This window comes from Coturnix japonica, chromosome 32 (assembly GCF_054131305.1).
Source record: "Coturnix japonica strain WE chromosome 32, WE-NBRP24, whole genome shotgun sequence".
NCBI classification, from domain to species: domain Eukaryota; kingdom Metazoa; phylum Chordata; class Aves; order Galliformes; family Phasianidae; genus Coturnix; species Coturnix japonica.
The window spans coordinates 1,499,141-1,515,050 of NC_140694.1; the positions used below are offsets into that span (position 1 = coordinate 1,499,141).

At 45.7% G+C, this 15,910-nt stretch overlaps 1 protein-coding gene across 1 annotated transcript; it reads right to left on the reverse strand.

Annotated features, from left to right (window-relative positions):
* Positions 1 to 9,282: 9,282 nt before the first annotated feature.
* On the reverse strand, positions 9,283 to 12,409 carry LOC146755440 (myosin-binding protein C, slow-type-like). The gene is made up of 3 exons (XM_085525609.1): positions 12,085 to 12,409; positions 10,069 to 10,228; positions 9,283 to 9,444 (listed from the first exon to the last, which is right to left on the reverse strand). The coding sequence occupies exons 1-2, from the start codon at positions 12,401 to 12,403 to the stop codon at positions 10,155 to 10,157; spliced, it is 393 nt and encodes a 130-aa protein (XP_085381735.1). The 5' UTR covers positions 12,404 to 12,409; the 3' UTR covers positions 9,283 to 9,444; positions 10,069 to 10,154.
* Positions 12,410 to 15,910: the final 3,501 nt, after the last annotated feature.

The following is a 15,910-nucleotide window of genomic DNA, read 5'->3' on the forward strand; positions in this document are numbered from 1 at the left end:
TTCAATTAATCTCATGTTCACAATGGTTTTTTGAACCACTCTAAAGATAAAAAAAACGATTGTCTATAGGGAATGCCATTGACTACATTTCTATAAAGTAATACTGTATATTATCTACCAAATGCAAGGTCCAGCTGTCCTGGTTTAATAATTTTGTAATTTTTACTATCAGTATTCCACATCATAACATCATATTAAGCATGAATAATTTTACTGAATCTGCAACTTACAGAAGAAGACTACATCTCCCAGGGAACAACACGATAGGTCACGGGACCTGGACTCTATATTAACTCTGTCGCAGAACAGACTGACGTCTTTCGAGTTCTGGCGTTCAGGGGAGTGTGTGGGAGCCTTCAGCCGTTCGCCTAGATTCACAGTAGGCCTCTCGGTTACGGGACTCATTCTCTCTCCTATTTTGCTTGATTCGTTAGCTCAATTTTCAATTATATTGTATTATATTGTGTTATCCTGTATTTCGATATAGTATTTAGTAAATAAGTGTGCCTCCTTAGATCGTTGCCGCTGTTTTCTTTTCCTAATTAATTTTTTTCCTTTCGGCCTAGGGCCCCTCCGGGGCCCACGGCCCCTGTCACGGGCGCAGGTGGATTTTTAGTTCAAACCGTGACAGATTTTGGTGGAGATGCTGGGGGGGAATTGAGTTGCTGTTTTTTTTCTGTGTTTTCTTCTGTTGCTCTTTTAGCTTTTAACAGAGCTACGAGTTTTTTCCCTGTTAAGGAGCTATCTCGTGTTTGCGATTCTGCACCTGCGAGCTTGACCTTGAAAGTCCAGGCGGACTGCCAATACTCCGGTATATTTTATAAACACTGCTGAGCTTTGTTTTCTTTTACTTTTTTCTCTCTATTGGAGGAAAAAAAAAAAAATGTTTTCTCTACTAAATTTGTTTTACCAGGGACTGTGTGCCATTGGTTCCTTTTTTGAGACGCTCCGAACATATTGGGTCATGTTTAAGCTGGCCACTTTTTCTTATGGAGCTATACAATTGTATAATGGATTGAAAGCATGGTTAGCAATGCTCACTTCGTATCTGTATACAGCTCCAGAGGGAGCAACTAATTATACAGAAATGGTGATTTTTAAGCGTGCTCCTCTTTCTTTCTATGAATCCTTTATGCAGTTCTTGAATGATCAGTGGGCCACACTCTTAATCTCCCTGATCTTACTGTTGATTATTGTAATAATCTCACTCAGTATCTGGATTTATAACATCCGGAGGAAGTCTTCCCTAGAACCAGAGAATACTGAGTGGCAGGGAATTGAAGAGATTCTCAAAGGACAGACATCTTCAGTGTTATGGAGCTACACTCCTGAACACTTGAAGAATCCTGAGAGTTTGATTGCATATTTGAGGCAGGAATGTTGTGGCTCAGGCAGATCTCAGGAGGCACAAATGATTTTGGGCCTAGCTAATGCTTATCGGGCCTTAGTCAATACCATTCCTGAGAGGGAAGTTTTTGAAGCTGAGAGAGAGAGTCTCAGGGCCGAGAAGGAGAGTCTTAGAGCTGAGGCAGAAAAACTTTGGACTGAGAAGGTAGAGAGAGAAAAAGCTTTTGAAGCTGAGAGAAAAGATCTCCTGTACCAACGAGACTCAATCTGGTACGAGAAAGAGAATCTTAGAGCTGACGCAGAAAAACTTTGGGATGAGAAAATCTCCCTGCAATCCCAACTCAACACTCTCCAGTCCGAGCACGGCGCCCTCCGGTCCGAGCACGACACTCTCCAGTCCGAGCACAGCACCCTCCGGTCCGAGCACGACACTCTCCAGTCCGAGCACGGCGCCCTCCGGTCCGAGCACGACACTCTCCAGTCCGAGCACGGCGCCCTCCGGTCCGAGCATGACACTCTCCAGACTGAGCGCGATGCCCTCCGGTCCGAGCACGACACTCTCCAGTCCGAGCACAGCGCCCTCCGGTCCGAGCACGACACTCTCCAGTCCGAGCACAGCGCCCTCCGGTCCGAGCACGACACTCTCCAGTCCGAGCACAGCGCCCTCCGGTCCGAGTACAACACTCTCCAGATTGAGCGCGATGCCCTCCGGACCGAGCACAATGCCCTCCAGACCGAGCACAACACTCTCCAGTCCAAGTATGACGCCGTCCAGTCTGAGTGCGGCACCCTCCAGGCCAAGCATGATGCCTTCCAATCCAACTGCGACACCCTCCAGTCCGAGCACAACACTCTTCAGTCTGTGCATAATGCCCTCCGGTCCGAGCATAATACTCTTCAGACTGAGCACAATGCCCTCCGGACCGAGCACAACACTCTTCAGTCCGAGCATAATGCCCTCCAGTCCGAGCATAACGCTCTTCAGACCGAGCACAATGCCCTCCAGACCAAGCTCAACACTCTCCAGACTGAGCACACTGCCCTCCAGGCCGAGCATAACGTCCTCCGGTTCAAGTACAACACTCTCCAGTCCAACTACAACAGCCTCCAGACTGAGCTTGGTGCTGTCCAGTTTGAGCGGAACGCTCTCCGAGACCAGCTATGTGCCCTCCAGGGTGAGTTGAATGTATTTAACCAACTACCAGGGGCACATGTAGTCCAATTTGGCCAGCCATTGGGGACACATGTAGTCCAATCTGACCAGCCACCGGGGGCACAGGTAGTCCAATTGGACCAACCATCTGGGACACCAGATACAATGTTGGTTGCCCCTGTAAGAGGGCGAAAGACAAAACAAGTTTCAACTCAGTTAGAGAAAATGCAGAAGGAGTTAGAAGAGCGGAGGGAGTTAGGAGAGCAGGACTCAGGAGACTCAGGGGACTCGGGAGAGCGGGGGAAGTCAGAAGACCAGAAGAAGTTGGAGGAGCAGAGGATGTTAGAGGGGTATAAAAAGATGATAGAGGAGCAGAAGATGATAGAGGAGCAGAAGAAGTTAGAGGAGCAGAGAAAGTTAGGAGAGAGGAAAAAGAAGGAGGGTTACCTGGAGGAAATAACACAAGCGTCAGGGTCAGGGTCAGAGTCAGAAGAGGAGCCAAAAGCTAGTTTTTCTTTACGAGAATTTCTCAAGACCAAACTTGTAGATGGGGCAGCCTCATCAACACAGTTGCCACCATCAACACCTGGGACTCTTGATAGAGCAAAAGGTGAGCAAAGTATTACGACCATTATTGATCGATCTTTTAAACTGAGTGAAATTCGAGATCTAAGAAAGGATTACACACGTCAGCCAAAAGAAAATATGGTCACTTGGTTACTTCGCTGCTGGGACAATGGTGCCAACAGTGCATGGCTCGATGGCAATGAAGCTCGCCAACTGGGTAGCATTTCCAGGGACCCACGTGTGGACAGAGGTATTGGCACATGCCAAAATCGGTCCTACACCCTCTGGAAGCGGATGTTGATAGCGGTAAGAGATAGATTCCCCTTTAAAAGGGACTTGGAGCCTGAGAGAAAGAAATGGACTGATATTGAGAAAGGTATCCAATTTTTGAGAGAAAATGCTCTGGTGGAAATGCTATACAGCCGCGAGTTCAATCGTAACGATCCAGACCAATTACATGATCCTGAAGCAGTCCGCGTTCCACGACAAATGTGGCGTGACTTTACAAAAGCAGCTCCAGAAAAGCATGCCAGTGCACTTGCATTAGTATATGGCAAAGGGGACAGGAAACCCTTTGTGAATGAACTAATTGGCAGACTTCAGGAACTTGAATTATTTATAAGTGCCACAGAAGTTAATCTGTATACTTCAGCCATTGTCAAAATTGTGGAAAGGTTAAACGAAGTGGAGGGAACACAAAATGATATTATTGACAAATTGGCTAATGTGCCTGATGTAGATGAATCCACGGTGGTACAAGATGATGGAAACCAGGATTTCCACAATCGCCTATTGAGGAGGCTAAACAACATGAGTTCCTCTTGACCTGTATCATCGAAAATCTCAACCATTAAAAAGAGACGTCCTCGTATTCAAGCAAATGACGATGATAAGTCACCTCGAATCAACAATGAGACTACACGTCTTGCCTTGTTGCTTTTCCTCTGTAGTCATGGGGAGGACATGAAGAAGTGGTGTAATTCATCCACTTCTGCACTTCAGGCACGAGTGAAAGAATTACAAGGTGAAACAACTACCAAGGTGAACTCTTCCAAGAAGGGGAGAGTTCCAGTTGCTGCAAGTCAACGAGGTAAACAATAGAGGGGCCCTGCCCCCAGCCAGGGGGGGGAAAGGGACAACAGAGTATACTGGACTGTGTGGATTAAGTGGCCTGGCACATCTCAACCACAGAAATATAAAGCCTTGGTGGACACTGGTGCACAATGCACCCTAATGCCCTCAAGTCACCAAGGGACACAACCAATTTATATCCATGGAGTGACTGGGGGTTCCCAAGAATTGACTATGTTGGAGGCCGAAATAAGCCTCACTGGTAAAAACTGGCGAATGCACCCTATTGTGACTGGTCCAGAGGCTCCATGTATACTGGGAATCGATTACCTTAGGATAGGATATTTCAAGGATCCCAAGGGGTATCGATGGGCCTTTGGGATAGCTGCTGTAAACACAAATGGTGTTAAGCAGCTGTCAACTTTACCTGGTCTGTCAGATGATCCTTCTGCTGTGGGGTTGCTCCAGGTAAAAGACCAAGAGGTACCAATTGCCACCAAAGTGGTTCACAGACGGCAGTACCGCACCAATAGGGACTCATTGCTCCCCATTCACAAGCTAATTCGCCAATTAGAAAATCAGGGAGTGATTAGCAAAACGCACTCGCCTTTTAACAGCCCCATATGGCCAGTGCGTAAAACCAGTGGGGAATGGAGGCTGACGGTAGATTACCGTGGCCTGAATGAAGTTACACCTCCATTAAGTGCTGCTGTACCAGACATGTTAGAACTCCAATATGAACTGGAGTCAAAAGAAGCTAGGTGGTATGCCACCATTGATATTGCTAATGCTTTCTTCTCCATCCCATTGGCTGCAAAATGTAGGCCACAGTTTGCTTTTACCTGGAGAGGTATTCAGTATACCTGGAACCGTTTACCCCAGGGGTGGAAGCACAGCCCAACAATTTGCCATGGATTAATCCAAGCTGTTTTGGAACAGGGTAATGCTCCTGAACACTTGCAGTATATTGATGACATTGTAGTGTGGGGCCATACAGCAGCAGAGGTTTCCAAGAAAGGGAAACAGATAATCCAAATTCTTTTGAAAGCTGGTTTTGCCATTAAGCGCAGCAAGGTGAAGGGGCCTGCCCAGGAAATCCAGTTCTTAGGCATAAAATGGCAAGATGGACGTCGTCACATCCCAGCAGATGTGATTGACAAAATCACTGCTATGTCTCCGCCCACAAATAAAACAGAGACCCAATCTTTTCTGGGAGTAGTGGGCTTTTGGAGAATGCATGTCCCAAACTACAGCCACATAGTGAGCCCTCTCTATCAGGTAACACGGAAGAAGAATAATTTCTCATGGGGTCCTGAGCAGCAGCAGGCTTTTGAGCAGATAAAACAAGAAATAGCCCGTGCCGTGGCCTTGGGGCCAGTACGGACGGGACAGGATGTGAAGAACATCCTCTACACTGCTGCTGGAGAGAAAGGTCCCACCTGGAGTTTGTGGCAAAGAGCCTCAGGAGAGACCCGAGGTCGACCCCTAGGATTTTGGAGTCGAGCATATAAAGGGTCTGAGGAGCGCTACACTCCGACTGAGAAGGAGATCTTAGCCGTGTATGAGGGGGTTCGGGCTGCTTCTGAAGTAGTTGGGACAGAGGTTCAGCTTCTTCTAGCACCTCGCTTGCCAGTAATTAACTGGATGTTTAAAGGACAGGTTCCCTCCACCCATCATGCTACTGATGCCACTTGGAGTAAGTGGACTTCATTAATTACTCAGCGAGCTCGAATAGGAAAACTCAGCCGTCCTGGAATTCTAGAAGTGATCATGGACTGGCCTGAGAGTAAAAAAATTGAAACACCACCTACAGAAGAGGTATCACGTGCTAAAGAGGCACCACCATACAATGAGCTACCAGAAAACGAAAAGAAATTTGCCCTATTCACAGACGGATCATGTCGTATTGTAGGGAAGCATCGCAGATGGAAAGCTGCTGTATGGAGCCCCACACGACAAGTTGCAGAGGCCACTGAAGGTAAAGGAGAATCAAGTCAATTTGCAGAGGTAAAGGCTGTTCAGCTGGCTTTAGATGTGGCTGAACGGGAGAGGTGGCCAATGCTTCATCTTTATACTGATTCATGGATGGTGGCAAATGCCTTATGGGGGTGGTTGCAACAGTGGGAGGATGATAATTGGCAACGAAAGGGTAAACCTGTTTGGGCTGCTGAACTGTGGAAAGACATTGCTGCCCGAATAAGGAACATTGTTGTAAAGGTGCGCCATGTAGATGCTCATGTGCCTAAAAGTAAGGCTACTGAAGAACATAAAAATAACCATCAGGTTGATCGAGCTGCCAAAATTGAGGTGGCTCAAATAGACTTGGACTGGCAGAACAAGGGTGAATCATTCCTGGCTCGGTGGGCCCATGAGACTTCAGGTCATCAAGGAAGGGATGCAACATATAAGTGGGCCAGAGACCGAGGGGTGGACTTAACTATGGACGCTATTGCTCAAGTTATTCATGATTGTGAAACATGCGCCATAATTAAACAAGCCAAGAGGATGAAACCTCTTTGGGGGGAAGGGCGATGGCAAAAGTATAAATATGGAGAGGCATGGCAGGTTGATTATATCACCTTGCCACGATCTCGCAATGGTAAGCGTTATGTACTCACCATGGTGGAGGCAACCACTGGGTGGCTCGAAACATACGCAGTACCCCATGCTACCGCCCGAAACACCATATTAGGGTTGGAAAAGCAAATCCTGTGGCGGCATGGCACTCCAGAAAGAATTGAATCTGATAATGGGACTCATTTCAAGAATTCCCTTGTAACCACTTGGGCCAAAAATCATGGCATTGAGTGGATTTACCATATTCCCTATCATGCACCAGCTTCTGGTAAGATTGAACGATTCAATGGGTTGTTGAAAACTATGTTGAAAGCAATGGGTGGCGGAACGTATAAAAATTGGGAGAACCATTTAGCAGAAGCCACCTGGTTGGTCAACACTCGAGGATCTAGTAATCGCAATGGTCCTAACCATTCCAGCTCCCTACTTACCGTGGAGGGAGATAAGGTTCCTGTAGTACACATAAAGAGCGTGTTGGGAAAGACGGTTTGGGTCCTTCCAGCGTCTGGAAAGGGCAAACCTCTCCGGGGTACTGTCTTTGCCCAGGGACCTGGGTGCACATGGTGGGTGATGGACAAAAATGGGAATGTTCAATGTGTACCACAAGGGAATTTGATGTTGGGGGAGTGCAGCCAATGATTTTCCTGTAAATATATAGGTAGAGTCTCAGAAAATATTTCAATTAGGTACAGAATAGTTCAATTAGGTATAGGACTTAAGATAGAGTGGATTAATGTTAAGGAAACACTTTTTCTCTATATACCTTAATTAGGCATTCTGTAAGCAAGTTTTCCATCTGGACTCTATATCCTGCACTGGCCATGCATGAGTAGAGCACACATGGAAAGAAGTATAAGTCAAAAGGAAATCTGCTGTGGTGGCTGGGAAAGGATGAGTGCACCTTGATGTGGAATACTGATAGTAAAAATTACAAAATTATTAAACCATGACACCAGCTCTTGTTCTGTGCTTATTAAATTGCTCCCAAATGTTGAGGCTTTTATTCAAATAAGAGTGAGTTAAAAATATAACAAGTACTTTAGGATGTGAATGGATAATCTTACGCTGGGGACAACAGCGGACAAAAAGCCTGGAAGTTTCTTTCAGATGAAATCAATGAGAAATGGCATCAAACTTATGTGCTACCAAACTTCAACTTGTCTAGTTGTGAAATACAATTAATTTCACCTGATTTGACCTCTTTGCTATAGCCAAGGACAAAACGTCAGCTCTGTAGATCTGAATAGTAAGCACATCAAAACTATTCAAACAGATCTTTTACTGAGATGCAGCTGTCTCATTTAGTGTCCAACGACTTTTAAATGGAAATGGAGCAGACCCTCCAGACACACACACAATATTTCAAAGACCCCAGTGAAGGAAGACTGTACGTTAATTAATTCTTCATCTTCATGATGTAAACCAAGCCAGGATATGTTACCTCTGACGAGCAGATTGGCTGTGGATTTTGATTTGCCAATTGAGAACTGAATGGTGCCTGTCATATCAGTGGTGGTTTTCAGTATGGTCAGCTGGTGGATGGTGCCTTCTTGCTGCATAATCAAGTTTCTGCCAGCCTGTAAGACTTCCCCACGTAGGAATACCACTTGGGAGGTTTCACAGAAGGAATGGATATCTCGCATTCAAATTTGGCTTCTTCAGGCTCAGTCACATCCTCATCACACAGCTCCTTTACTAGATTAATGGATTGCTCTTTAAGAAGGATGGAACAAGAGAAAGCAGAGATTTAGAAGGAATGTAAAAAACCCTTACATTATCACCCCACTTACTCACACCAGCATTACTGCACATGAACACTACACCTATCAGCTCAGAATGCCTTGAAACATCATTAAAAAATAATAGAAAGAAAAGAATGTTGTTAAGAAGTCAGACAATAAGATTGACAATCTGAAAAGTGCCCAGATCTTCTGATTCCCAGTCCAACATCTAAATCAAACCATGACCTTCCCATCCCAATATCAAACTCCTCGCATTACGAAATGGAAAAGAGGTTCAATGAAACACGGACATTGATAATTACTTTGGTTAAATACAGCAACTTAGCTCTGAACAACAAGTTTTCACCTAGTAAAGGTCTCTGTAGCTCAAATGTAATGACTCTACTTAGGAGAAATTCATTTTCCAGGAAGTTCTTGCCCTTATAATTGTAACAGTGGCAAAGCTGGGGACTGAACTCTTGAGTAGTGTGCTAACTCAAATGTCTCCCTTTTCTTTATCACACTTAACATCATATATATACCCTAACATTGTATATATTAAAAAAAAAACCAAAACCCTGTGTTCTTTTCAAACAGCAAGAGAAAATGAAGAAAAAGTCAAGCTATGTTTTTTATCCCTCAACGTTCAAACACAAATCTGAAGTCTAAACGTAGAAAATCAACCTCCTAAGAAAATAATCTGTTTTACTTAGCAAAAGTAAATTCCAAAAGAGAAGCTGGATATTTTGTGGGCAGAAAGGTAGGTAGGTAGGAGTTTTTATTTCTGTGAAAGGTCCTGGTGGTGTTTAACTTCCTTGACATTAAATCAAAGGATGTTAGCTCGTTTATAACATAAGATAATTTAATCAAAATCGTCATCAGAAGCATAATTACCTTTAACTGTAAGATGGGCACAAGATTCACGAGATTCTGCCTTTTCTGCTACAGATTTTATTTCTGCTGCATCCTTGACTTGGACACGTGTGCAAGTAAGCGAGTAGCTCTTTCCTGAAGCAGAGAACCACAGAGTCACTAAGGCTGGAAAAGACCACTAAGGTCATCTAGTCCAACCTCCAGCTCGTCCCTACCAAACTGGGCTCTTGAGAGCAACCCCACAACTACACTTTGCTTCCTTGAGCAAAGAGCTCTGAGGCACATGGCCAGGCTGAGCATCATCCATCTGGTTTCACAGCATCACTGCCTGTTCTCTCATGTCAATTAAACCACCCATTCCCCCACGTCCACATCCCCACCAAAGTGTAATCTAAACATGGCTTCTACAAGGACTGACCAAATGTGGCTGTCGTCACCTTCAAAGTACCTGATACAGAAGGATCACACTCACTGTCAGACAAAACCTCTTTGGAGAGGTGAACTGACTGCCCTGTTCACCCCCACTTTGGAAATAACTGCACTCATTTCCTACCTGCTCCCAGCAGTGTGGGATGGTGGGATAGCATCACACTTCCCACACTAAGCATCCCACCATGTCACTTGTTCCACCCTAACCTCAGTCCCAAAACAAAAGGGGAACTCCCTTCTGAACCTTCTTCACTTCATTTCAGATGTCTTATATGCTTGATCTCCAACCCACCCCCCACTCAGGAGAAAGATCCCCCTCTTACACCCTACCATCTTGCCGCATTCTGATGTTGTCATCAGCCTTCAGCTTGTTGTCATCTTTGTACCACTGGCTCTGAACCTCATCGTGTGAAATCTCAGACAAAAGATGCACTCCCATATTCATTCACTTCCACATCTTCCAGTGGTTTAACAATCTTGATATCTCCAGCTGTGAAACAGTAGAGATATATTTGTCAGGATATTTCCAGAACTGAGTGCAGCATCTTTTCCTTACACATATTTGCATAGAAAATAAGTAGGATTATGTTTTATTCTAAACCATCATCCATTCCTGAGTCATTTCTCTCTTCAACACAGTCAATGCATTATTGCCCTTGAACTTAAAGATAGACTTACTAGCTACAATGGAGCTCCCTGCAAACAGTTTTCATGGAAACCAGAATCTCATTTATTCTAAAACCTTTCAAGCAAAATTAAGGGTAGAAAAACAATAGAACTGACTGAATCTTTAAGGTCATTTAGTTCCAGTCCCCCTGCTATAGGCAGGGACACCTCCCTCCACACCAACTCTTCTCCTCAGGGTCAAGGCTTCTCTCAAATCATTCTCCTCTAAGCCTGTGCCTGTGCTTGGGATTGCCCTGACCCAGGTGCAGGGCCTTGTACTTGGCCACACTCAAGTTCATGAGGCTGCCAAGGGCCCACCTCTCCAGCCTGTCCAGGTCCCTCTGGGTAGCATCCCTTCCCTCTAGCACATCAACAGCACCGCTCAGCTTGGTGTCATCTGCAAACTTGCTGAGGCTGCATTTGATTCCACTGTCCATGTTGCCTACAAAAATGTTAAATAACACTGGTCCCAACACCACCCTCCACCTGGACACTGAGCTATTGACTGCTGCTCTCTGAGTGTGACCATCCAGACAGTTCCCTATCCTGCAACTGGTCCATCCATCAAAACCATTTTTCTCCAGTTTGGTGACCAGGATGTCATGCAGGACGGGATCAAATGCTCTGCACAAGTCCAAGTAGATGATGTCAGTTGCTCTCCCATTATCCACTGATGCTGTTACTCCATCATGAAAGGCCACCAAGTTTGTCAGGCATGGCTTGAATTTTAGGAAGCCATACTGGTTACCACCAATTACCTCATCTTTATTTTCCAAACTATGCCAAGGAGAACTAGACAGAACTCTACAATGTCGTGTCACTACAAACCTGTCTGAATCATTGGCTTCTCTGCATGCTCATCACTAGTCTCTCCTTACCTTGTGTGCCCACAATGTATGGGGAATGTCAGCCACAAATCTTACCTAGGGGACATCTTTGCTTCAAAGTCCCTTGAACATCACACAATCCCTTTTAACTCTCCAGGTCTGCACTTCTTTATGTCAGAATCAGACCATATTTCTGTGCTGCTATTTCCCTTTCCTTCTGAAGGGCCTGGATACAACTTGGATTAACCTCAGGAGCAGAGTTCCTGCATAAAACAGCCAGTACTGAAACAGCAACCCAACCTGGTTGCAGACTGAGAGAGAAAATGAGAGTTCACCGCCTGTGAATAATGATACTTCTCTTATTTCCCTGGGAAGTAATGTCCACTTTTTTACTTTGACGGAGCTCCTTCCCATCCTAGAAGGGAAAATATCAAGTCAAATCTACATTAGTCCTTCCATCTCTGCACTGGGCAAAGGCAGCCTTCAGATCTATGCCTAATTCACCCAATTCCGTAGAATTAATGGAACTGTACTTACTGGAACATATGCTGAAGCTTAAGCACAGTGCAGTGTTTTCAACATGTAGGAATGGCTATAGAACATGCATAAATTCTGGCTGACCTATGACAGCTTAAAGCACTGCAGAGGACTGTTAACAAGCCCGTTTGGACATCACCTTGAATAAATGACGTTATCCCCAAGTAAGGGAAGGAACAGCTGAGCACCGGGGAGGTACACAAAGGGCCAGAGCAAATTCTCACACTGTCAGGTGCAAAGAAAACTGAGATTTCACCCTATAACCCAGTTCACAACAAGGCTACAAAATCCTGGCTGAGAATTTCTGAATGCTCACCAGTTGTTTCCAGCTCGAAGGTCATCTTCTGGCCAGCAGCCTCACAGATGTATTCTCCAGCATCTTTCTTCTCCAGCTGCTCCACAACCAGACGCCGTGTTTTGCCCACAGATTCCATTCTGAACTTTCTGGAGGAGGCAAGCAGTCTTCCATCCTTGTACCATTTTACTTCGGTTGGATCCTGTGCTACTTCACAGCTGAGGGAGGCACTTGCTGCCAGGGCAGCACTCACCTCTTTCTGCACCTGCTCCTGGTTTATAAACACAGGTTTTGGCTCTGAGGGAAAAAAAGAAAAACAGAAGGACTGAAATGAGACCATCTTGCAGGTTTGTATGTACAGGTTGGAACAGGTTTAGGTTACCACTTGTGCCCAAACTAATAGCCTTCACTAGAGAATATCAGCTCTTCTGTTGAAACAAAGTGTCAAATCTAGGCAAGAAAGAACCTAGGAACTGAAGGAACCAAGAGGGTCCTTGAACACCAGTCCCATGGTTGCAAGTCACTATGCAAACATATTGAACCCAAAAGAACATCTGTCCTGCAGGCAACCAAAACCTGAGTTCCTTTTACTTAAGACCCACTGTGAAACATCAAAACACATAAATGTGTGATAGTCAAACCACTGGCTGCCTTTTCATGACCCAGAACAGTACTCCTGGCTTCCTGAACAGACTCCTCATGGCCTCTACCATTGCCACAACTGTGACTGTCAAAGGCACAAAGGAAATATGCTCACCAACGCAGTCCTTTGTTCTTTGTGTGTGATTTCCAGATATCTATTTTACTTTGAGCTCTGGGAATAGTCAGCTCTACCAGGTCTCTTACTGTGAGTAGCAGACTCACCTATCCAGATGCAGCCTCCAACATAAAGGCATAGTAAAAAGGCAGTGTACTACTAGGAGAAGTTCCTGCTTCTCCTGCCATGAAAGGCTGCACGTACAACATGCACTCCAGCCTCACTGCACATACTTATCTTAGTCAAATGTTTCTGTGAACAGGAATTACAGTTTGGGATCTCAGGCACAGGAGAGATTTGAATAATATCTTGAATATTGCTTCCATTGTACATATATCAGTAATTATTATTCTACAGACAGACTGAAACAGGTCTTTGTGCCATACTAAAACCAAATACTTTCTACAAACCCAGGCAATCAAGTCTAGGGAAAAAACCTCAGCACAGACTACTGCAACTGGATCACTGTATAATAGAAACTAGATTTTACTTTACTGTTCTCTGCTGTATTTCAGACAACACCTGTCTTACCTGTGACATGAATCTTGAAGGTGAGTTTCTGGCCAGCAGCCTCGCAGCTGTACTCCCCTGCATCTTTCTTCTCCACCTGGCTCACCACCAGCCGACGCTGTTTGCCCTCTGACTCCACCTTGAACTTCTTGCTCCAGGTGATCAGTTTCCCCTCCTTGTACCACTTCACCTCCGTCTTCTCCTGGGCCACCTCGCAGCTCAGCGTGGCATTTTCTGTTGGTGCAGCCTTCACCTCCTTCTGCACCTTCTGCTTGTTGATAAAGGCATCCTCTGCTCCTGGAACTGGAAAACATTGGGTAAAATAGACATTAGATATGAACAGCTTGTGACTGGAAGATATTTAAAGTTGCTTCTGTGTCGTATTGGGCCATTTCCTGGAGCAACACTGCTTCACAGTGTTTATCACACATTATAAAGCATCCTCAGCACAGTCCATATGGTCATCCCATCCCTCTGGGTAGTCTTTACTATCAGCTGGGACTCTTTATTTTCAGATTTCTTCGAATGAAGACAATGACAGATCTATATATATAGATATATATATACCACACCTACACCCCCACAATCTGTTACAACTCCATATTCCTCCCCATATTTGCCCCCGACAGCCCCCAGTAGCCCCATATCACCCTAAGGCCCCCACAACCCTCTATCTCTCCATACACCACCCCTTAAAGCCCCATACCTGCCCATATCCTCCAATAGCTCCCCACAACCCCTACACACCCTCAGAGCCCCCTAGAGCCCCTAGTCCTCCTATGGCCCACCACAGCCCCATATCCCCCCTACAGTCCCCCTCAGCTCCCTTTACAGCCCCTGCACAGCTCTATAGAACAGTCTGATAGAACTACCTCTAGTAGAAGCAATCTCCACACAGAGATCCTTTCCCAGTGGCACTCAGGCCTTCAGTGGGGTCTAAGAGAGCTGCAGCCAGACTCAAACACAACTGCTCACACAGCTCAGCTGCCTTCACCTGTGCTCCAGACGCTGACACATTGCAGCCCCACATCCCCCTCTGCCCCCCCACAACCCCCATGTCCTCCCCGCACTCCCCATCAGCCCATCCCACCTCATTTCTGCCTCTGTCTCTTCTCTCCTCTCCCCGTCCCAGCGCCGGCCTCCCCCGGCCTCCCATTGGGCAGCGGCAGCTCCGCCGGCTCCGATTGGCTGAGCCGCAGTGCGCGGGAGTGGCCATTGTGGGTGGGGGCAGAGGGGGATGTGGCGACTGCTTCCCAGTTGAGACTACCTCAGCTTTCTGGTCAAGGCATCGACATTGGTGAGTTTTCCTTTGCTAATAACTTTTGACTAAAAAATAACAAAATAAATAAATAAATGCCACAACACAAAGCAGAACACACACACAAAAACCCACAAAAACAAGGAACTTGGATTTAATGGATGCTGAAGATTCAACACCTGTGCATTTGTCATGTGAGTTACTTATTTCTTTTGCCCTTAGTTTGGACACAAATGGCATTATTTTCTTCACAGTAACAGAAATGGGAAAAGGAACTGAACTTCTGAAGTTCAAACTTCTGGGTTGTTTTTTTTCTTTTTCTTTTTTTTTTTTTTTGCCTCTTGGAGACACCTGTATTTGGTGGTGGAATGGAATTCCCCCATCCCATTTTAGTGCAGATTTTGTTGTGCTCGATGTGGAATAAACCCTACCCAGCCTGTTCCTCACCGTTCCCTCTGTTTGCAGTACGTAGCCTTTCAGGAGTGTTTATTTGTCATTTCTTGTTCTATGTGACCCTCTGTTTGGCTGACTTTCTTTTTAATTCCGTGCTTTAATCAAGCATGTTGTGAGCTTGTTAGTGCACCAATTATTCTGGAGGGCCAGACTCAATAAAATGTCAGGCTGAGAAGTTGTTTGGCTGTGTTATGTGGGACAAGACCAAATTCATATAGAATCCAGCCCCAGAGAAAAGCAAATGTAGCCAGCAGGACTTGAGGGCTGAGCTGTAGGAATGGAAGCGTCCTCTGCTGTTTGAAACAGAGGGCTTTTCTAAGCTGTGTTTCAGCAGAAACCAGGTAGTGCTGGGAACAGGCAACTATTGGCAAGGGCTCAGTGCAGCTCTTCCCTCACCCTGCACCACGACTGACAGCATGCTCTGTTTTCTCTCTCCAGACCAAGTTCTCCCAGTAAGAGGGCAGAGTCAGCAGCTGGCAGTTGGCGTTCCTGCTTCTGCCTGGGCAAACCATCCCCTGTGGCCGAGAACCAACTGCAGAGCAGTGCCAGGGAGCCCTCTGAAGCTGAAGTCTTGGTCCTGGCAGGTAAGGGTGCAAATCCAGCTTTCAAAACACTGCTTGTCAGCAACACAGGTAGAATTCATGCTTTCAGTGGGCTTGTACCTCTTTCTGTATTCCTGTGTTCGAGCCGTGCCTGACATCTTTGGTTGACACTTGTCTTTCCCAAATGAGTCTCGCAAGCTGCTTGAAACCTGCTTGACAGGCAGCACCAAGCCTTTGCCTCCTTGGATAGTGAAAGTTTACACTAACTGCTGTGTATCTACTCTTTCCAGGTGAATCCATCCCTTGCCAGTGCAGGAACACCCCGGC